The 21,246-nt window shown below is 60.9% G+C and overlaps 2 protein-coding genes across 2 annotated transcripts; both read right to left on the reverse strand.

Annotated features, from left to right (window-relative positions):
- Nucleotides 1-1,392: 1,392 nt before the first annotated feature.
- LOC104916897 (uncharacterized) lies at nt 1,393-8,264 on the reverse strand. The gene is made up of 12 exons (XM_085214755.1): nt 6,741-8,264; nt 6,475-6,536; nt 5,763-5,916; nt 5,250-5,506; nt 4,834-4,904; nt 4,371-4,450; nt 4,137-4,248; nt 3,660-3,783; nt 2,951-3,088; nt 2,500-2,642; nt 2,169-2,294; nt 1,393-2,059 (listed from the first exon to the last, which is right to left on the reverse strand). The coding sequence occupies exons 1-12, from the start codon at nt 6,817-6,819 to the stop codon at nt 1,939-1,941; spliced, it is 1,467 nt and encodes a 488-aa protein (XP_085070881.1). The 5' UTR covers nt 6,820-8,264; the 3' UTR covers nt 1,393-1,938.
- Nucleotides 8,265-11,976: 3,712 nt separating this feature from the next.
- Nucleotides 11,977-17,676, reverse strand: LOC104917080 (uncharacterized). The gene is made up of 12 exons (XM_085214753.1): nt 17,326-17,676; nt 17,060-17,121; nt 16,348-16,501; nt 15,835-16,091; nt 15,419-15,489; nt 14,956-15,035; nt 14,722-14,833; nt 14,245-14,368; nt 13,536-13,673; nt 13,085-13,227; nt 12,753-12,878; nt 11,977-12,643 (listed from the first exon to the last, which is right to left on the reverse strand). Exons 1-12 carry the CDS (start codon nt 17,402-17,404, stop codon nt 12,523-12,525), a joined length of 1,467 nt encoding a protein of 488 aa, XP_085070879.1. The 5' UTR covers nt 17,405-17,676; the 3' UTR covers nt 11,977-12,522.
- Between the last annotated feature and the right edge of the window lie 3,570 nt (nt 17,677-21,246).

Here is a 21,246-nt window from a genome sequence, read left to right on the forward strand (position 1 = left end):
GGAAGCAATTGGGTCCGTGGGAACCAGTTGGGATTTTCCCTTTAAGACCAGGGGGAGGCCATATGGGGTCGTTGCGAAGGCGTCACCCACTGCCACATGCTTTCCCATTAACTCCAACCCAAACTGTCCCTCATCCTCCTTCCCCAGCTCCTGGATGACTTAGAGGAGGGAGCAAGCGGAGCTTATGACATAGCAGTGAGTACTGTGGTGCCCTCGGGAGGTGCCTCCCATTTGGGAGCCCCGGTTCCTCAGCGCTTTTTGAGCAGGTTCTGGTGCCCACCGGGATCTCCTCATTTCTCCCACTGCAGCTTAAGTTGCTACGAGGGAAGCGGAACTCCCATCCCTCTCCCCCCCTGCTGCCGGAGCTCCCAGATCCCGTGGCTCTGGATCTTCCTATCCAAGGTGAGTGACGCTGGGGGCCCCCTGTATCCTGCAGGGTCCGGAGCTGTGGGAGACCCCAAATCTCTCTGGACTGGGAGGTGTGGAGGAGGTCAAAAGGGATCCAAGAAGAACAGTGCCGTCCCTGTAAGGTGCAGGTGATCGTCGTGGCGCCGTGAGGACCCCATAAGATCACGCAAAGGACTCAGGGGGTTCTGGTGCCACACAGACCAAATGAAGCGACCACGAGGTCACCACCTGCGCTTTGACTTTCAGGATGAAACATTGGTGTGAACCCTGTGCTGGCCCCACCGTGCTCCATAAGGACTTGATCATCCCTGCACGTCTCCACCAGATCTTCGAACGAACGCAGCCCATTTTCCCATAACAAACCACCAATAAACACCCCCAGCAAAGCGCCTGTGTCCGTGTGTCCCTCTATTCCGGCATCCATCAGTCCCTCTGTCCTTCTGTCCACGTGTACCCCATTATCCCTGCAGTAACTGCATTACTGCACGATTCTGTGAGTTCCAGTGCGCTGAGCACAGTACTGAAGTCGAGGACACGGCGCTGAGTGACACTGGGTCCCCTCCGAGTCCATTTCGGGCTCCCGCGGCGCCCCGGCTTTGGGAGCGGCCGCGTCAGCCGTGCGGAACGGCGGCGCGCAGGCTGTGCCGGCTGCCATCGGCCGGGGGCGACGGAGACGGCCCGTCCCGGCCTCTCATTGGTCGGCGCCGGCGCCGCCCCGCCCCCGGCCTCCCTCTCATTGGTCAGCGCCGGCTGGTGCTGCTGCCGGCAGGGAGCTGTGGGGATGCGAGGGGACGCGCGACTTCTGCGCGGGACACGTGCACGGCCGGCAGAGATGGCTGCCATCCTGGGAAGCCGCTCTTGGAGAGCGTGGGCCTCCCGGGCCCTGGGAGCAGCTCTCGGTGCCACCCAAACTCCTCTCTCGGAGCACAGCTCCCGCTTCCTCACGGTAGTTGATGGCGACAGGCACGACACCAGCAGACCGAGTGGAAATAAGGCCAATTTATTTCTTCTATTGGGAGTGCTGCGTCCAGGGCTGGGGCCCCCGGTACAAGAAGGACGCAGAGCTCTTGGGTCAAGAGGAGGGCCACGAAGACGATGCGAGGGCTGGAGCAGCTCTCCTGTGGAGAAAGGTGGAGAGAACTGGGCTTGTTTAGCTTGGTGAGGAGAAGGCTGCGGGGAGCCCTCATTGCGGCCTTCCAGTTCTCGAAGGGAGGGTATAAAGTGGAGGGGGAACAGCCGTTGACGAGGCTGGACCGTGACAGGACAAGGGGAACGGTTTTACACCGTGAAAGGGGGGCAGAATTTGGCGAGATGTTAGCAGTTGTTCACGCGGAGGGTGGTGACGTGCTGCAAGCGCTTGCCGAGAGGTGGGGGACGCCCCGTCCCTGGAGGCATCCAAGGCCAGGCTGGATGTGGCTCTGGGCAGCCCGGTCCGGAGGTCGGTCGGCGACCCCGCACATAGCAGGGGGGTTGCAACTCGACGATCTTCAAGGCCCTTTTCAGCCCAGGCCTTTCCACGAGTCTTTGATTCTACGACCTCCCGTTCACAGGTGGAAATCGGGACAGCTTCCCAGCCCCCGTGCCGAGAGCTCCACCGCCGGCAGCACCGTTGGCTGCGCCTTCCCCTCTGGAGCGCACCGAGCATCGAGCACTAGGGAGGTGAAAAGAACAGGGCACGGAGCGTTACGGGCTGAGCGCAGGCAAGCAGTGCAGGCTGGGCTCCAGCCCGGCTCTCGGGATCTGCTGCCCATGGAGCTCACCAGGGGAGCTGCCGCTTCAGCTCCAGCTTGTGCCGGTTTCTTTCGGCGGTGCTGGCAAAAGCCTCTTGCTGGTGGAGGTGCGGCTCCAACCTTTGGAGCACCTGAGCCGCTCGCGGGGATAGGAGGCTGCAACAGGAGGAGAAAGTCATCCCTCGGGCTCCGCTGAGCCCCCCGGCCTCTGCCCTCAGCCAGCCCCCACCCCCGTGCTGCCGTGCGTCCCCAGCCTTGCGTCCCGCCAGCAGATGTTGGCCCGGGCCGTGCCTGTCCCCGAGCCGCAGGGGCACGGCTGCCCGAGCGCCTCCGGCAGCCGGCAGAGCCCGCACACACTTACTCTGCATGCAGTGCCAGCTTGGTGGCCGTGCCCATTTTACTTCCCGGCACCAGATCCACGTCCTTCCTGCACCTCCTCCCCACTCGCTGTCCCCTGGGCTGGGCTGGAGGACGCGGAGCACGCATGCTCTCCCTGGCCAGCAGCTGCCAAAGAGGAGACGCCGTCAGCAAAGCGGCTGGGAGCACGGGGCCGTTTCCCAGAGGCCCTCTGTCAAGGGCCCCGCAGCAGGCCCCGGCAAGCAAGAGACTCAGCCCTGCCAGCCCACGGCTGCGCACCGCCCTTCCCTTCTCCCTGCGGGGCTGGTGCCAAGCTGTCCTCCCGGGGAGGAGCAGGCCAGCCCCTGCCATGCTGCGCGGCGCCCGGCCCGCTCCCACCCCCTGAGCCCTGCTGAGCTCGCAGCCTGGCTCGGAGGATGGCGGCTGTTGCCAGCAGGGTCCATCCCTGACACTACCTGGGGCGGATGCGGGTCCTCCCCTGCGCTCCAGCCTTCCCATACCGCCATTTCTGCCCGTGCTCGCTCTGCTTGCTGCCGGTGCACGGGCCACGTGCGCTCTACTGCTTTCCACGGTGCAGACGCTTCCCGGAGCTCCTGCAGAGACACGGCAGCACACAGGATCAGCCTCAGCCCCGGTGCCTTCCTTCAGCTCCACGCTCCCGCTCCTCGCCTCTGCCGGCCCGTCGGCACCGCTTTGCCCCCGAAGGACCGGGGGCCCCGAAGGCAGGCCGGGATCCGCAACTGGTGGCAAACGTGGCTCGCAGGCCGTCTTCCACTCTCACGGCCCCCGCTCAAAATCAGAGTGCTGCGGCAGGTGGCAGGCCAGGAGGCGAGGAGAGACGGGGAAGCTGTGCAGCAGCCTCCATCTACCGAAGAGGACTGAAGGAGCGGACAGAAATGGGAAAGGGCAGCACCCGAAGGGCTGTGCTCCAGATCCCTGCACACACAGAGGCTTTTGCTTCCCTCCCTGCGGAAGCCCTCAAGGCCAGGCTGGGTCGGGCTTCGAGCAACCTGGTCTAGAGACAGGCGTCCCTGCCTACAGCAGGGGATTGGAACCAGGCGGTCTGAACGGCCCCTTCCAAGCCCAGCTTTTCTGTGATTCTACCGCTCTGTCATTCGTGCAGTCTCAAGCAGCACGGTCCCTGCAGCGAGGCAGAGCCGGTACCTGCAGCAGTCTCTTCGACTCCTCTGTGGCAGGGAGTGCAGCGCCGGTCTGGGCAGGAGTCGACGCTTTCTTCTGTCCCGCTTTCTTCGTCCCGCGGGAGCTGCCTGCACACGGCGGGAGCGCGCTGCAAACAGACACAAGAGGAGTCTGCGGGAGCCCGGGGCACCTCGGTCTCCCCCCGTGCTCCCACAGCCGTAAAGATGGGCTCTGGTGCTGAGCGGAGACAGCCCTGAAGGGAGAAGAGCTTCTGCCGTCAGTAGGGATCGGCACTCGGCTCCCCAGGGACCGGGGGCCGGGGTGGGCCGTGAAGCTGCTGTGTCTGCCTGGGGAAATGGTGCTGCGCGCTTGCCGTCCCGGAGAGAACGGCCCCCACTGGGACACACGTGTGTCAGGAGCCTCTCTGGGTGCCGAGAGCTGGCAGCTCCAAAGGCACACGAGCGCACGCATCTCCTCCTCCTTTTCGCCCAAGGCCCTCACCTGGCAGAAGGCTCCTTCGCCACATCTTGCTGCCTTGAGCTCGGCTTGCGCTGCAGCAGCATGGAGGGGGGAAGTGTCTTCCGCCTCTGCAGCAGCCTGCCAACAGAGCCCTCTGCAACCAAGAGAGAAAGAAGTTCTTCAGAGCAGCCCCACGGGCACGGCACGGGAACCTGGACCCGGGCACCCGGCACGGGACAGGGCCCACCTCCCTGCAGCTGGGACCCGTTCCCTCACCTCTACTCAGCTTCTGCTCTACGGCGGCTTCCTTTTCTGTGGCGGCCTCTGCTCTGCTCTCTTCCACGGTGAGCTGAAACCTGGAAACAAGGAGTGACAACCCTTGAAGAAGGATGGCCTCCTACCCCACGCAGCTGGTCGGCGCTATTTATCTATGTGCTATGCAAAGCGTGGCACCCTCTTCCTCCCTGGCCATGCCAAAGCAGCACACGCAGCCCAAATTCATCTGCACGTGCAGTCCGTTCTCTCTGATGGGAATCGGGACAGCTTGGGCACCAGTAGCACCACCGCGATTCCCCAAAAGGCCAGAAGGCAGCAGCGGTGAACCAGGAGCCGGACTTCCCAGCATTTGTCCCCGACTGGATGCCGAGCACGGAGACCCGGCAGGGCACGTCCCAGAAGAGGAGGTGGGAAGGAAGCCTGCCTCCTGGCCAGCTAAGTGCTGCAGAGGAAATGCACTCACCTCGGGAACACCCGGATCCCACGGGCGGCGGACGCTGGCCCGAAGTCAGCAGAATCGTCCGTCCAGAATCTCTGCAAAGGGACACAGAGCTGCTGGAGGCTTGCCAAGGCCACTTTTTCATGGCTCTTCTGGACAGGAAGCAAGCCTGGCTCCCGTGCCAAGAGAAAGCTGCTCTCCACCAAAGCCTCCTCCATGAACACCAGCGCTTTGTTCTGCTCTGAAGGAGCAGGGTGGCAAACTAGGGAGGCCGTGCAAGAGCACTGCCAGGCTTTCTGCAGGGGCAGAGACCCAGGAAATCTCTTGGCCAGTGGAGAAAGCCGTGGGGCGAGCACGGGGAAAGGCACTGGACCGGCCTGCCACATCCAGGCTGGCCAGCGGCGATCTGACGGCGCAGCCTCCAAACCTCCTCCACTTACAGTGTGGAACAGCGTGAGGACGGTGGCGTTGCTCTCCAGCTCTGCAATGCAGCTGCAGAAGAACCTCATGAGGAGGAAGTCGTCTTGGCACGTCATAACGCCGATGTTCTTGAAGACGAACGAGACGGGCTCCTTGTTCCTCAGGAGGTGGCAGTAGAGCAGCACGCTCTCTCGCACGCAGCGCGGCACCATGTGCAGCGGGACGCCGGAGGCTCGCGAGAGCTGCCGGTAGTTGAGCGGCTCAATCTTGACATCGTCTGCAAGGAGAAGGCACATCCTCACTGCCACAGCCAGCCGCGTTCCCATGCAACGCTCATGACCAAATCCCGGAGAAAAGGTCCTTCCTTCACACAAGCAGCTCTCGGGCTGCGGTTCCTTCGGGAGGAACTCATCACGCTGTACCCCGAGCTTTGCAGACAATTCTCTGCCGCTCCCGGCCGTTCCCAGAGAGCAGGGAGAACACACCCGGCCGGACGTGGGGCGGGAAGGGGAAGGTGGCTGCTGCCTTCTCACCAGGGATGATGTCGTTGGGAGACTGGAGGTCCTGCAGCCACAGCACCCCGATGTCCAGCTGGAAGACAGGCCTTCGAACCGGAATCCCCTCGTCTTTGCTGTGGACTTCCTCTCGGACCCCAGCAAAGATCCCGAGTCCCGGAACCAGGACTCCCTGCACAGGGAACAGACAGAAAGGCTGATGAGGAGCGTGAACTTCAGGGACGGCAACAGCCACGAACATCAAGAGCATGGGGTCACTGCTCTCCGCCCTCCCCACTCCTGACGCACAGCGGGGTGAGATGGGGCTCCCTGGGAGGCTCTGGAAAAATCTGTGCTCCCTGCAAGACAGTCGCCTCCGCATCGTATTTCCCAGCATCCCTTGGCTAGAGAAGAGCCCGGGCATTTACAGCACAGGGCTTAAGCCTGGGGCTGATTGCCACGGATTATCCTTGGCACAGGGCCAGAAAAAATCCCCCACCCGTTTCTCCCTTGGCTCTCCCCGTTCTGACCACGGGGCAGAGCAAAGCCCCTGCGCGTGCCAAACGTTTGCTCAGGGCAGCTCTGGCCTCGGGTTTCCCTCCCAGTTGGCCAACAAGCTGCTCTGGACACCCGGCTTGGGCTCAGCGTGCTGCTCAGTGTGGTGCCCAGGGAGGGATTGCTCTGCGGGGCCCACGCTCTCGGCAGGACCGAACCCCTGTCCAGGGCGAGGGCCACCAGCACCCCAGCCCACCTTGTCCAGCTTCATCTGCTCCAGAATGTAATCAGATACAGCGTCCCAGACAGCCACGATCTCTGCAAAGGAAAGAAAAGACATGTCAGGCTCCTGGCCTTGGGACCCGGCTGCCACATGGTCCCCAGAGCCCAGCGGGACCCTTGGGCGAGGCTCTTGCAGCAGCCCCCAGCCTCGTCCTGCCCAGCGCAGAGAGCAGGAGCTGCGGCTTTGGACAGCTAACAGCCCCGTGCGATGCCTTGGGAAGGGGGTCTGGAAAGCCTTACCTTCGGTGGAGAGTTCCAGCAGCGTAGGGAACGTGTAGGCCAGCTCCAAGCTGACGCCCACAGTCCAGCAGCCTTCCATGTCGCTTGCCGACAGCCCTCAGCTCACAACTAAGGATGCCCTCCAGCGACAAGGCTCCTCACCCAACCAACCAACCAACCAACCAACCAACCAACCACTCTCTGCAAAGCGCCCCTGCTCCTCCACGCGTCAGCGAGGGCCGCCCAGTGCAGCCTGGCTGCCCCTGAGCCGACTCCTGGCCGCAGAAGGACAGAGCCCCTGAGCAGTGCTGCAGCAGCGCCCAGGCCTTGCAGGGAAGTGCCGGCGCTGCCGCTGCCCCGGGGAAGATCTCCTTGTGATGCAGCGCATGGCATTGTGACATCAGCCCGTGTCACCGGAGCTCTGTTAGGTCACCGGCATGGAGAGGGGACCTCCCCTTCCAGGAGGAGTTCCACTGACCTTACTGAATTACGTTCCCAAAGAACGCAAGCCTAACTCCAACGGCGTAGTAAGAGAAGCTGTTTTGCGGCTGCTTAATAAACAAAACCCTGTGCGTTCACAGGCACACACACACCTCGCGAGGCTGAAATGTCCCTATCGACAGTCACCGTGGTTCACTCGGCAAGCGGCACGAGAACCTGCCACGTGTCACACAGGCTGAGTTCAGCTCGACAGAGGCTGGGTGGTGGGCGCGAGGCAGGCAGCCCAGCACCGTGCCTGCCGTGCATCACACTGCGCTCCTTCTGCTGCAGCCCACACGAATGTTGCTCAGTGCTGACTCTCCCGTAACACCTGTGTGTTACATCGCGTTATCTGCAGGCAGATGAGATGCCAGCAGGCACCGTGGAGGCAGCGGGGATGCAACAGACGCTGGCAAGAGAGGCTGCAGAAGGATTCCCGTCGTCCTCCGGCATACGCAGGCACACCTGGTGCCCTTGGAGATGCTCTGCTGCCATTCGAGCAGGGTCTCCAAGGTCCGGAAACGCTTTCCTACCAAGTTCTGCGAGCTGTAGGCACTTCAGTGCAAAGAAAGCTCACGTGCACACATCAGAAAAAGGAACCCGTCCAGGGGAAGTTTTTCACTTAGGAGCTGCTGAGCTGCTGGCACAGGCTGCCCAGAGGCGCTGTGCATACCCCGTCCTTCGGGGTGTTCAAGTGCGGGCTGGATGGCACCCTGGGCAACCTGACCTGGAGCCTGATCTCGCTGTTGGCCGCAGCAGGGGCTGGGTGGGAACCAGGTGATCTGTGAGGCCCCGTGTACTGAAAGGCAGCCACATGGTCTCCCCAGAGCCCTCTGTTCTCCAGGCTCAATGAGCCCAAACCTCTCAGTCTCTCTCCAAAGGAGGCGTTCCCAATGCTGGCCTTTCAAGTCACGTCGCTGATGTCCAAGTTATGTGCCCATCGTGTGCTGATGCTGTTCTCGCTCCCCTTCCCTTCAGCTCCCTTGTGGCGTCTCTCCCCTGTCCCATTCCCGACCCATCCATTACCTTACAGCATCTCCCCCCAGTTTCCTTCCCTTCCCCCCCTTGAGGCGCTTCCCCTTACGCCCTTCCCTTCCCTCCCCATGTGCCGTGTTCTCCCAATCCCATTCACTTAACTTCCCTTCCCTCCCCATGTGCCGTATTCTCCCAATCCCATTCCCTTCCCTTCCCTTCCACGATCTCCCCCGTCCCCTTCCCTTCCCATGCGGCATTTCCCCAGTTTCCTTCCCATTCCAGTGGCAATGTGGGGACATCGTGGCGATATGAGGACAGGGGGACATGGAGGTATCAGGACATGGGGACACGTGGTAGCCGGTGGGTGACAGGGACATCAGAACACAGGGAAACAAAGACACGTGTCCCTGGCAGTGCCCACTCAGCGCCCTTGTTGCCAAGCAGGAGATCAGGGGTGAATAAAAATCTGGCAGTGGCAGCTGGGTTTCCTTGTCATTTCCTGCTGCAAAACCCAAAGACCGTGACTTTTAGATGTATGAAATCTCGGAATCGCGGGGTCACAGACTCATAGAATGAACAAATGATGGAATGGTAGAAGCACACCATCACGGTATCGTAGAGCGATAAAGTCAAGGCATCGTGTAGGTGTGACAAGGCCCTACAGTCTCATCCGGAGACGGGTCCTGTGTTTTCTGCTCTCTTTCCGTACCCAACATCAGGAGTCACCGCGTTGCATCCAGAAATCTGCATCGTGTATCTGAAATGGCAGTAGCGCTGCCTCTGTCCGCGAGGACAATTTGTCCTCAGGACGTGCAGTCAGGCAATCAGAACTTTGTGTTGGGTTTTGGAGTCACTGGGCTGCGTGCCTGAGTTTCAGCAGAACAAAAGGTGTCCTACTGGTTTTGTTCCCGTGATGATCCAGCCTCCTGCCATAGCTTCCAAGAAAGTGGCTCTTGTCTCATCCCCGTGAAAAGAAATAATAAAACACTGATAAATGGCTTAGAACTGTAAATGACTCAACGGCTCCTCAAGGAAAAGCGGTATGCCAATTTTAAGTGTGATGCCTGGCAGAACGGACAGCTGGTCACAGCCCCGTGGGACATTTCCCATAGATAGGAGAGCTGCTGTGCTCTGAAAAGATCACTTGAATGTTTGCTTTGGAAATTGCTCAGAGAGCAGTCAGCTGGAAGAGCTTCCTTTGGGCTGCTTCTGCTCCGCAGTGTTTGTCAGGGAGCTTAGCAGTGCTGTGTGATTTGCTGTATCTAAGTACAGACTGACATCACACTTAGGTGAGGTGAAGACTGTTTTTAAGATAAGGGCGAAGCGGGTGGCTGATGCTTGGCAGTAACTTCACACTAAAGGTTCCACTCCTCTTTGCTGGCTTGACAATGCCTAGCAAGAAATACTGAGTTCTTTGTAGCAGTAGAATGCTGAAAAGTGAAGTGGGATGGGGTCCAAGGTTCTCGGGCTGCTCAGCCAGCAGCTGAGCGTGGAATCGTGGCATCTTTTAATTCAGAAAAGACCTCTCAGGTCATCCAGCCAGTAACTCAGCGCTGCCAATTCCACCACGGAACCCACACCTGTGACACGTCACCATCTCTGCAACGCGTCGCCCTGCTGGGCCCCGGGCTCGTGGTGCTGGGGAGTAGGTGTGGGGACAGTGGCACGGCACATCCTTGGTTGGGCTCGATGTTCTTAGAGGTCTTCTCCACATTCGCTGCTTCTGGGATTCGAGGATTCTGGCGTGATATTAGGATTCCCCCTTTGGGGCTGGCTGCCGTTGGGTTCCCAGCACTCAGTGCCCGTCCCCTGATCCCTGGCTCCTTCCCATGCCCTGGAGCCAAGGTGGGGGCTGGCTGCATGCCTGGCTCAGCCTGTGCCAGGGGACTGTGCCAAGCCCAGGGGCATTTTGGAATGCGAGGGGAGTCCCAAGAGAATAAATGCAGCCCGGGCTTCTAGCAGCCTCACCCAGCTCCCGGCGCACAGGGGAAGATGAAAGCAGTCGCTGTCACCGTGCTCCTGCTCCTGGCCTCCATGTGCCTCCAGGCACAGGCTGGGGTGTGCAGATGGGTTCTTGGAGACGGGCCGGCTCGCAACCACTTTCTCCTTGGGTTCCCTCGCTTCCTGCTCTTTGCGTCCCCTCCGTCCCCTCGGTTCCCTCTCTTTGGGTTCCTCCGGTTCCTTCTCTTTGGGTCCCTGGCTTCACTCGCTTTCCTCCTTGTGAGTCCTATTGAACCCCTTTCTTCGGGTCTTCTCTTTGGGTTTCCTCTTTAGGTCCCCTCTGTCCCCTCTCCTTGGATCCTCTCGGTCCCCCCTCCTTGGGTCCCCTTGTTTCCTTCTTTGGGTCTCCACCTTCTGGTCTCCACCCCCAGCCCAGATCCCCACATTCCAAGGACTCCAGATGGCATGTGGAAGCAATTGGGTCCGTGGGAACCAGTTGGGATTTTCCCTTTAAGACCAGGGGGAGGCCATATGGGGTCGTTGCGAAGGCGTCACCCACTGCCACATGCTTTCCCATTAACTCCAACCCAAACTGTCCCTCATCCTCCTTCCCCAGCTCCTGGATGACTTAGAGGAGGGAACAAGCGGAGCTTATGACATAGCAGTGAGTACTGTGGTGCCCTCGGGAGGTGCCTCCCATTTGGGAGCCCCGGTTCCTCAGCGCTTTTTGAGCAGGTTCTGGTGCCCACCGGGATCTCCTCATTTCTCCCACTGCAGCTTAAGTTGCTACGAGGGAAGCGGAACTCCCATCCCTCTCCCCCCCTGCTGCCGGAGCTCCCAGATCCCGTGGCTCTGGATCTTCCTATCCAAGGTGAGTGACGCTGGGGGCCCCCTGTATCCTGCAGGGTCCGGAGCTGTGGGAGACCCCAAATCTCTCTGGACTGGGAGGTGTGGAGGAGGTCAAAAGGGATCCAAGAAGAACAGTGCCGTCCCTGTAAGGTGCAGGTGATCGTCGTGGCGCCGTGAGGACCCCATAAGATCACGCAAAGGACTCAGGGGGTTCTGGTGCCACACAGACCAAATGAAGCGACCACGAGGTCACCACCTGCGCTTTGACTTTCAGGATGAAACATTGGTGTGAACCCTGTGCTGGCCCCACCGTGCTCCATAAGGACTTGATCATCCCTGCACGTCTCCACCAGATCTTCGAACGAACGCAGCCCATTTTCCCATAACAAACCACCAATAAACACCCCCAGCAAAGCGCCTGTGTCCGTGTGTCCCTCTATTCCGGCATCCATCAGTCCCTCTGTCCTTCTGTCCACGTGTACCCCATTATCCCTGCAGTAACTGCATTACTGCACGATTCTGTGAGTTCCAGTGCGCTGAGCACAGTACTGAAGTCGAGGACACGGCGCTGAGTGACACTGGGTCCCCTCCGAGTCCATTTCGGGCTCCCGCGGCGCCCCGGCTTTGGGAGCGGCCGCGTCAGCCGTGCGGAACGGCGGCGCGCAGGCTGTGCCGGCTGCCATCGGCCGGGGGCGACGGAGACGGCCCGTCCCGGCCTCTCATTGGTCGGCGCCGGCGCCGCCCCGCCCCCGGCCTCCCTCTCATTGGTCAGCGCCGGCTGGTGCTGCTGCCGGCAGGGAGCTGTGGGGATGCGAGGGGACGCGCGACTTCTGCGCGGGACACGTGCACGGCCGGCAGAGATGGCTGCCATCCTGGGAAGCCGCTCTTGGAGAGCGTGGGCCTCCCGGGCCCTGGGAGCAGCTCTCGGTGCCACCCAAACTCCTCTCTCGGAGCACAGCTCCCGCTTCCTCACGGTAGTTGATGGCGACAGGCACGACACCAGCAGACCGAGTGGAAATAAGGCCAATTTATTTCTTCTATTGGGAGTGCTGCGTCCAGGGCTGGGGCCCCCGGTACAAGAAGGACGCAGAGCTCTTGGGTCAAGAGGAGGGCCACGAAGACGATGCGAGGGCTGGAGCAGCTCTCCTGTGGAGAAAGGTGGAGAGAACTGGGCTTGTTTAGCTTGGTGAGGAGAAGGCTGCGGGGAGCCCTCATTGCGGCCTTCCAGTTCTCGAAGGGAGGGTATAAAGTGGAGGGGGAACAGCCGTTGACGAGGCTGGACCGTGACAGGACAAGGGGAACGGTTTTACACCGTGAAAGGGGGGCAGAATTTGGCGAGATGTTAGCAGTTGTTCACGCGGAGGGTGGTGACGTGCTGCAAGCGCTTGCCGAGAGGTGGGGGACGCCCCGTCCCTGGAGGCATCCAAGGCCAGGCTGGATGTGGCTCTGGGCAGCCCGGTCCGGAGGTCGGTCGGCGACCCCGCACATAGCAGGGGGGTTGCAACTCGACGATCTTCAAGGCCCTTTTCAGCCCAGGCCTTTCCACGAGTCTTTGATTCTACGACCTCCCGTTCACAGGTGGAAATCGGGACAGCTTCCCAGCCCCCGTGCCGAGAGCTCCACCGCCGGCAGCACCGTTGGCTGCGCCTTCCCCTCTGGAGCGCACCGAGCATCGAGCACTAGGGAGGTGAAAAGAACAGGGCACGGAGCGTTACGGGCTGAGCGCAGGCAAGCAGTGCAGGCTGGGCTCCAGCCCGGCTCTCGGGATCTGCTGCCCATGGAGCTCACCAGGGGAGCTGCCGCTTCAGCTCCAGCTTGTGCCGGTTTTTTTCGGCGGTGCTGGCAAAAGCCTCTTGCTGGTGGAGGTGCGGCTCCAACCTTTGGAGCACCTGAGCCGCTCGCGGGGATAGGAGGCTGCAACAGGAGGAGAAAGTCATCCCTCGGGCTCCGCTGAGCCCCCCCGGCCTCTGCCCTCAGCCAGCCCCCACCCCCGTGCTGCCGTGCGTCCCCAGCCTTGCGTCCCGCCAGCAGATGTTGGCCCGGGCCGTGCCTGTCCCCGAGCCGCAGGGGCACGGCTGCCCGAGCGCCTCCGGCAGCCGGCAGAGCCCGCACACACTTACTCTGCATGCAGTGCCAGCTTGGTGGCCGTGCCCATTTTACTTCCCGGCACCAGATCCACGTCCTTCCTGCACCTCCTCCCCACTCGCTGTCCCCTGGGCTGGGCTGGAGGACGCGGAGCACGCATGCTCTCCCTTGACAGCAGCTGCCGAAGAGGAGACGCCGTCAGCAAAGCGGCTGGGAGCACGGGGCCGTTTCCCAGAGGCCCTCTGTCAAGGGCCCCGCAGCAGGCCCCGGCAAGCAAGAGACTCAGCCCTGCCAGCCCACGGCTGCGCACCGCCCTTCCCTTCTCCCTGCGGGGCTGGTGCCAAGCTCTCCTCCCGGGGAGGAGCAGGCCAGCCCCTGCCATGCTGCGCGGCGCCCGGCCCGCTCCCACCCCCTGAGCCCTGCTGAGCTCGCAGCCTGGCTCGGAGGATGGCGGCTGTTGCCAGCAGGGTCCACCCCTGACGCTACCTGGGGCGGATGCGGGTCCTCCCCTGCGCTCCAGCCTTCCCATACCGCCATTTCTGCCCGTGCTCGCTCTGCTTGCTGCCGGTGCACGGGCCACGTGCGCTCTACTGCTTTCCACGGTGCAGACGCTTCCCGGAGCTCCTGCAGAGACACGGCAGCACACAGGATCAGCCTCAGCCCCGGTGCCTTCCTTCAGCTCCACGCTCCCGCTCCTCGCCTCTGCCGGCCCGTCGGCACCGCTTTGCCCCCGAAGGACCGGGGGCCCCGAAGGCAGGCCGGGATCCGCAACTGGTGGCAAACGTGGCTCGCAGGCCGTCTTCCACTCTCACGGCCCCCGCTCAAAATCAGAGTGCTGTGGCAGGTGGCAGGCCAGGAGGCGAGGAGAGACGGGGAAGCTGTGCAGCAGCCTCCATCTACCGAAGAGGACTGAAGGAGCGGACGGAAATGGGAAAGGGCAGCACCCGAAGGGCTGTGCTCCAGATCCCTGCACACACAGAGGCTTTTGCTTCCCTCCCTGCGGAAGCCCTCAAGGCCAGGCTGGGTCGGGCTTCGAGCAACCTGGTCTAGAGACAGGCGTCCCTGCCTACAGCAGGGGATTGGAACCAGGCGGTCTGAACGGCCCCTTCCAAGCCCAGCTTTTCTGTGATTCTACCGCTCTGTCATTCGTGCAGTCTCAAGCAGCACGGTCCCTGCAGCGAGGCAGAGCCGGTACCTGCAGCAGTCTCTTCGACTCCTCTGTGGCAGGGAGTGCAGCGCCGGTCTGGGCAGGAGTCGACGCTTTCTTCTGTCCCGCTTTCTTCGTCCCGCGGGAGCTGCCTGCACACGGCGGGAGCGCGCTGCAAACAGACACAAGAGGAGTCTGCGGGAGCCCGGGGCACCTCGGTCTCCCCCCGTGCTCCCACAGCCGTAAAGATGGGCTCTGGTGCTGAGCGGAGACAGCCCTGAAGGGAGAAGAGCTTCTGCCGTCAGTAGGGATCGGCACTCGGCTCCCCAGGGACCGGGGGCCAGGGTGGGCCGTGAAGCTGCTGTGTCTGCCTGGGGAAATGGTGCTGCGCGCTTGCCGTCCCGGAGAGAACGGCCCCCACTGGGACACACGTGTGTCAGGAGCCTCTCTGGGTGCCGAGAGCTGGCAGCTCCAAAGGCACACGAGCGCACGCATCTCCTCCTCCTTTTCGCCCAAGGCCCTCACCTGGCAGAAGGCTCCTTCGCCACATCTTGCTGCCTTGAGCTCGGCTTGCGCTGCAGCAGCATGGAGGGGGGAAGTGTCTTCCGCCTCTGCAGCAGCCTGCCAACAGAGCCCTCTGCAACCAAGAGAGAAAGAAGTTCTTCAGAGCAGCCCCACGGGCACGGCACGGGAACCTGGACCCGGGCACCCGGCACGGGACAGGGCCCACCTCCCTGCAGCTGGGACCCGTTCCCTCACCTCTACTCAGCTTCTGCTCTACGGCGGCTTCCTTTTCTGTGGCGGCCTCTGCTCTGCTCTCTTCCACGGTGAGCTGAAACCTGGAAACAAGGAGTGACAACCCTTGAAGAAGGATGGCCTCCTACCCCACGCAGCTGGTCGGCGCTATTTATCTATGTGCTATGCAAAGCGTGGCACCCTCTTCCTCCCTGGCCATGCCAAAGCAGCACACGCAGCCCAAATTCATCTGCACGTGCAGTCCGTTCTCTCTGATGGGAATCGGGACAGCTTGGGCACCAGTAGCACCACCGCGATTCCCCAAAAGGCCAGAAGGCAGCAGCGGTGAACCAGGAGCCGGACTTCCCAGCATTTGTCCCCGACTGGATGCCGAGCACGGAGACCCGGCAGGGCACGTCCCAGAAGAGGAGGTGGGAAGGAAGCCTGCCTCCTGGCCAGCTAAGTGCTGCAGAGGAAATGCACTCACCTCGGGAACACCCGGATCCCACGGGCGGCGGACGCTGGCCCGAAGTCAGCAGAATCGTCCGTCCAGAATCTCTGCAAAGGGACACAGAGCTGCTGGAGGCTTGCCAAGGCCACTTTTTCATGGCTCTTCTGGACAGGAAGCAAGCCTGGCTCCCGTGCCAAGAGAAGGCTGCTCTCCACCAAAGCCTCCTCCGTGAACACCAGCGCTTTGTTCTGCTCTGAAGGAGCAGGGTGGCAAACTAGGGAGGCCGTGCAAGAGCACTGCCAGGCTTTCTGCAGGGGCAGAGACCCAGGAAATCTCTTGGCCAGTGGAGAAAGCCGTGGGGCGAGCACGGGGAAAGGCACTGGACCGGCCTGCCACATCCAGGCTGGCCAGCGGCGATCTGACGGCGCAGCCTCCAAACCTCCTCCACTTACAGTGTGGAACAGCGTGAGGACGGTGGCGTTGCTCTCCAGCTCTGCAATGCAGCTGCAGAAGAACCTCATGAGGAGGAAGTCGTCTTGGCACGTCATAACGCCGATGTTCTTGAAGACGAACGAGACGGGCTCCTTGTTCCTCAGGAGGTGGCAGTAGAGCAGCATGCTCTCTCGCACGCAGCGCGGCACCATGTGCAGCGGGACGCCGGAGGCTCGCGAGAGCTGCCGGTAGTTGAGCGGCTCAATCTTGACATCGTCTGCAAGGAGAAGGCACATCCTCACTGCCACAGCCAGCCGCGTTCCCATGCAACGCTCATGACCAAATCCCGGAGAAAAGGTCCTTCCTTCACACAAGCAGCTCTCGGGCTGCGGTTCCTTCGGGAGGAACTCATCACGCTGTACCCCGAGCTTTGCAGACAATTCTCTGCCGCTCCCGGCCGTTCCCAGAGAGCAGGGAGAACACACCCGGCCGGACGTGGGGCGGGAAGGGGAAGGTGGCTGCTGCCTTCTCACCAGGGATGATGTCGTTGGGAGACTGGAGGTCCTGCAGCCACAGCACCCCGATGTCCAGCTGGAAGACAGGCCTTCGAACCGGAATCCCCTCGTCTTTGCTGTGGACTTCCTCTCGGACCCCAGCAAAGATCCCGAGTCCCGGAACCAGGACTCCCTGCACAGGGAACAGACAGAAAGGCTGATGAGGAGCGTGAACTTCAGGGACGGCAACAGCCACGAACATCAAGAGCATGGGGTCACTGCTCTCCGCCCTCCCCACTCCTGACGCACAGCGGGGTGAGATGGGGCTCCCTGGGAGGCTCTGGAAAAATCTGTGCTCCCTGCAAGACAGTCGCCTCCGCATCGTATTTCCCAGCATCCCTTGGCTAGAGAAGAGCCCGGGCATTTACAGCACAGGGCTTAAGCCTGGGGCTGATTGCCACGGATTATCCTTGGCACAGGGCCAGAAAAAATCCCCCACTCGTTTCTCCCTTGGCTCTCCCCGTTCTGACCACGGGGCAGAGCAAAGCCCCTGCGCGTGCCAAACGTTTGCTCAGGGCAGCTCTGGCCTCGGGTTTCCCTCCCAGTTGGCCAACAAGCTGCTCTGGGCACCTGGCTTGGGCTCAGCGTGCTGCTCAGTGTGGTGCCCAGGGAGGGATTGCTCTGCGGGGCCCACGCTCTCGGCAGGACCGAACCCCTGTCCAGGGCGAGGGCCACCAGCACCCCAGCCCACCTTGTCCAGCTTCATCTGCTCCAGAATGTAATCAGATACAGCGTCCCAGACCGCCACGATCTCTGCAAAGGAAAGAAAAGACATGTCAGGCTCCTGGCCTTGGGACCCGGCTGCCACATGGTCCCCAGAGCCCAGCGGGACCCTTGGGCGAGGCTCTTGCAGCAGCCCCCAGCCTCGTCCTGCCCAGCGCAGAGAGCAGGAGCTGCGGCTTTGGACAGCTAACAGCCCCGTGCGATGCCTTGGGAAGGGGGTCTGGAAAGCCTTACCTTCGGTGGAGAGTTCCAGCAGCGTAGGGAACGTGTAGGCCAGCTCCAAGCTGACGCCCACAGTCCAGCAGCCTTCCATGTCGCTTGCCGACAGCCCTCAGCTCACAACTAAGGATGCCCTCCAGCGACAAGGCTCCTCACCCAACCAACCAACCAACCAACCAACCAACCAACCACTCTCTGCAAAGCGCCCCTGCTCCTCCACGCGTCAGCGAGGGCCGCCCAGTGCAGCCTGGCTGCCCCTGAGCCGACTCCTGGCCGCAGAAGGACAGAGCCCCTGAGCAGTGCTGCAGCAGCGCCCAGGCCTTGCAGGGAAGTGCCGGCGCTGCCGCTGCCCCGGGGAAGATCTCCTTGTGATGCAGCGCATGGCATTGTGACATCTGCCCGCGTCACCGGAGCTCTGTTAGGTCACCGGCATGGAGAGGGGACCTCCCCTTCCAGGAGGAGTTCCACTGACCTTACTGAATTACGTTCCCAAAGAACGCAAGCCTAACTCCAACGGCGTAGTAAGAGAAGCTGGTTTGCAGCTGCTTAATAAACAAAACCCTGTGCGTTCACAGGCACACACACACCTCGCGAGGCTGAAATGTCCCTATCGACAGTCACCGTGGTTCACTCGGCAAGCGGCACGAGAACCTGCCACGTGTCACACAGGCTGAGTTCAGCTCGACAGAGGCTGGGTGGTGGGCGCGAGGCAGGCAGCCCAGCACCGTGCCTGCCGTGCATCACACTGCGCTCCTTCTGCTGCAGCCCACACGAATGTTGCTCAGTGCTGACTCTCCCGTAACACCTGTGTGTTACATCGCGTTATCTGCAGGCAGATGAGATGCCAGCAGGCACCGTGGAGGCAGCGGGGATGCAACAGACACTGGCAAGAGAGGCTGCAGAAGGATTCCCGTCGTCCTCCGGCATACGCAGGCACACCTGGTGCCCTTGGAGATGCTCTGCTGCCATTCGAGCAGGGTCTCCAAGGTCCGGAAACGCTTTCCTACCAAGTTCTGCGAGCTGTAGGCACTTCAGTGCAAAGAAAGCTCACGTGCACACATCAGAAAAAGGAACCCGTCCAGGGGAAGTTTTTCACTTAGGAGCTGCTGAGCTGCTGGCACAGGCTGCCCAGAGGCGCTGTGCATACCCCGTCCTTCGGGGTGTTCAAGTGCGGGCTGGATGGCACCCTGGGCAACCTGACCTGGAGCCTGATCTCGCTGTTGGCCGCAGCAGGGGCTGGGTGGGAACCAGGTGATCTGTGAGGCCCCGTGTACTGAAAGGCAGCCACATGGTCTCCCCAGAGCCCTCTGTTCTCCAGGCTCAATGAGCCCAAACCTCTCAGTCTCTCTCCAAAGGAGGCGTTCCCAATGCTGGCCTTTCAAGTCACGTCGCTGATGTCCAAGTTATGTGCCCATCGTGTGCTGATGCTGTTCTCGCTCCCCTTCCCTTCAGCTCCCTTGTGGCGTCTCTCCCCTGTCCCATTCCCGACCCATCCATTACCTTACAGCATCTCCCCCCAGTTTCCTTCCCTTCCCCCCCTTGAGGCGCTTCCCCTTACGCCCTTCCCTTCCCTCCCCATGTGCCGTGTTCTCCCAATCCCATTCACTTAACTTCCCTTCCCTCCCCATGTGCCGTATTCTCCCAATCCCATTCCCTTCCCTTCCCTTCCACGATCTCCCCCGTCCCCTTCCCTTCCCATGCGGCATTTCCCCAGTTTCCTTCCCATTCCAGTGGCAATGTGGGGACATCGTGGCGATATGAGGACAGGGGGACATGGAGGTATCAGGACATGGGGACACGTGGTAGCCGGTGGGTGACTGGGACATCAGAACACAGGGAAACAAAGACACGTGTCCCTGGCAGTGCCCACTCAGCGCCCTTGTTGCCAAGCAGGAGATCAGGGGTGAATAAAAATCTGGCAGTGGCAGCTGGGTTTCCTTGTCATTTCCTGCTGCAAAACCCAAAGACCGTGACTTTTAGATGTATGAAATCTCGGAATCGCGGGGTCACAGACTCATAGAATGAACAAATGATGGAATGGTAGAAGCACACCATCACGGTATCGTAGAGCGATAAAGTCAAGGCATCGTGTAGGTGTGACAAGGCCCTACAGTCTCATCCGGAGACGGGTCCTGTGTTTTCTGCTCTCTTTCCGTACCCAACATCAGGAGTCACCGCGTTGCATCCAGAAATCTGCATCGTGTATCTGAAATGGCAGTAGCGCTGCCTCTGTCCGCGAGGACAATTTGTCCTCAGGACGCGCAGTCAGGCAATCAGAACTTTGTGTTGGGTTTTGGAGTCACTGGGCTGCGTGCCTGAGTTTCAGCAGAACAAAAGGTGTCCTACTGGTTTTGCTCCCGTGATGATCCAGCCTCCTGCCATAGCTTCCAAGAAAGTGGCTCTTGTCTCATCCCCGTGAAAAGAAATAATAAAACACTGATAAATGGCTTAGAACTGTAAATGACTCAACGGCTCCTCAAGGAAAAGCGGTATGCCAATTTTAAGTGTGATGCCTGGCAGAACGGACAGCTGGTCACAGCCCCGTGGGACATTTCCCATAGATAGGAGAGCTGCTGTGCTCTGAAAAGATCACTTGAATGTTTGCTTTGGAAATTGCTCAGAGAGCAGTCAGCTGGAAGAGCTTCCTTTGGGCTGCTTCTGCTCCGCAGTGTTTGTCAGGGAGCTTAGCAGTGCTGCGTGATTTGCTGTATCTAAGTACAAACTGACATCACACTTAGGTGAGGTGAAGACTGTTTTTAAGATAAGGGCGAAGCGGGTGGCTGATGCTTGGCAGTAACTTCACACTAAAGGTTCCACTCCTCTTTGCTGGCTTGACAATGCCTAGCAAGAAATACTGAGTTCTTTGTAGCAGTAGAATGCTGAAAAGTGAAGTGGGATGGGGTCCAAGGTTCTCGGGCTGCTCAGCCAGCAGCTGAGCGTGGAATCGTGGCATCTTTTAATTCAGAAAAGACCTCTCAGGTCATCCAGCCAGTAACTCAGCGCTGCCAATTCCACCACGGAACCCACACCTGTGACACGTCACCATCTCTGCAACGCGTCGCCCTGCTGGGCCCCGGGCTCGTGGTGCTGGGGAGTAGGTGTGGGGACAGTGGCACGGCACATCCTTGGTTGGGCTCGATGTTCTTAGAGGTCTTCTCCACATTCGCTGCTTCTGGGATTCGAGGATTCTGGCGTGATATTAGGATTCCCCCCTTTGGGGCTGGCTGCCGTTGGGTTCCCAGCACTCAGTGCCCGTCCCCTGATCCCTGGCTCCTTCCCATGCCCTGGAGCCAAGGTGGGGGCTGGCTGCATGCCTGGCTCAGCCTGTGCCAGGGGACTGTGCCAAGCCCAGGGGCATTTTGGAATGCGAGGGGAGTCCCAAGAGAATAAATGCAGCCCGGGCTTCTAGCAGCCTCACCCAGCTCCCGGCGCACAGGGGAAGATGAAAGCAGTCGCTGTCACCGTGCTCCTGCTCCTGGCCTCCATGTGCCTCCAGGCACAGGCTGGGGTGTGCAGATGGGTTCTTGGAGACGGGCCGGCTCGCAACCACTTTCTCCTTGGGTTCCCTCGCTTCCTGCTCTTTGCGTCCCCTCCGTCCCCTCGGTTCCCTCTCTTTGGGTTCCTCCGGTTCCTTCTCTTTGGGTCCCTGGCTTCACTCGCTTTCCTCCTTGTGAGTCCTATTGAACCCCTTTCTTCGGGTCTTCTCTTTGGGTTTCCTCTTTAGGTCCCCTCTGTCCCCTCTCCTTGGATCCTCTCGGTCCCCCCTCCTTGGGTCCCCTTGTTTCCTTCTTTGGGTCTCCACCTTCTGGTCTCCACCCCCAGCCCAGATCCCCACATTCCAAGGACTCCAGATGGCATGTGGAAGCAATTGGGTCCGTGGGAACCAGTTGGGATTTTCCCTTTAAGACCAGGGGGAGGCCATATGGGGTCGTTGCG

Source organism: Meleagris gallopavo, chromosome 33 (assembly GCF_905368555.1).
Source record: "Meleagris gallopavo chromosome 33, MGAL_WU_HG_1.1, whole genome shotgun sequence".
NCBI lineage: Eukaryota > Metazoa > Chordata > Aves > Galliformes > Phasianidae > Meleagris > Meleagris gallopavo.

Bases quoted from the DNA above. Each gene is read 5' to 3' on its own strand.
- LOC104916897 (XM_085214755.1), bottom strand. From the start codon at position 6,819: ATGGAAGGCTGCTGGACTGTGGGCGTCAGCTTGGAGCTGGCCTACACG. The intron at 4,249-4,370 runs GTGAGGGAACGG...TCTTGGTTGCAG, and splicing joins AGAGCAGAAGCTGAGTAGAG to AGGGCTCTGTTGGCAGGCTG. The intron at 2,060-2,168 runs GTGAGCTCCATG...TCACCTCCCTAG, and splicing joins CTGAAGCGGCAGCTCCCCTG to TGCTCGATGCTCGGTGCGCT.
- LOC104917080 (XM_085214753.1), bottom strand. From the start codon at position 17,404: ATGGAAGGCTGCTGGACTGTGGGCGTCAGCTTGGAGCTGGCCTACACG. The intron at 15,490-15,834 runs GTAAGTGGAGGA...GTCCCTTTGCAG, and splicing joins TCCTCACGCTGTTCCACACT to AGATTCTGGACGGACGATTC. The intron at 12,879-13,084 runs GTAAGTGTGTGC...CTCCTGTTGCAG, and splicing joins AAGCTGGCACTGCATGCAGA to CCTCCTATCCCCGCGAGCGG.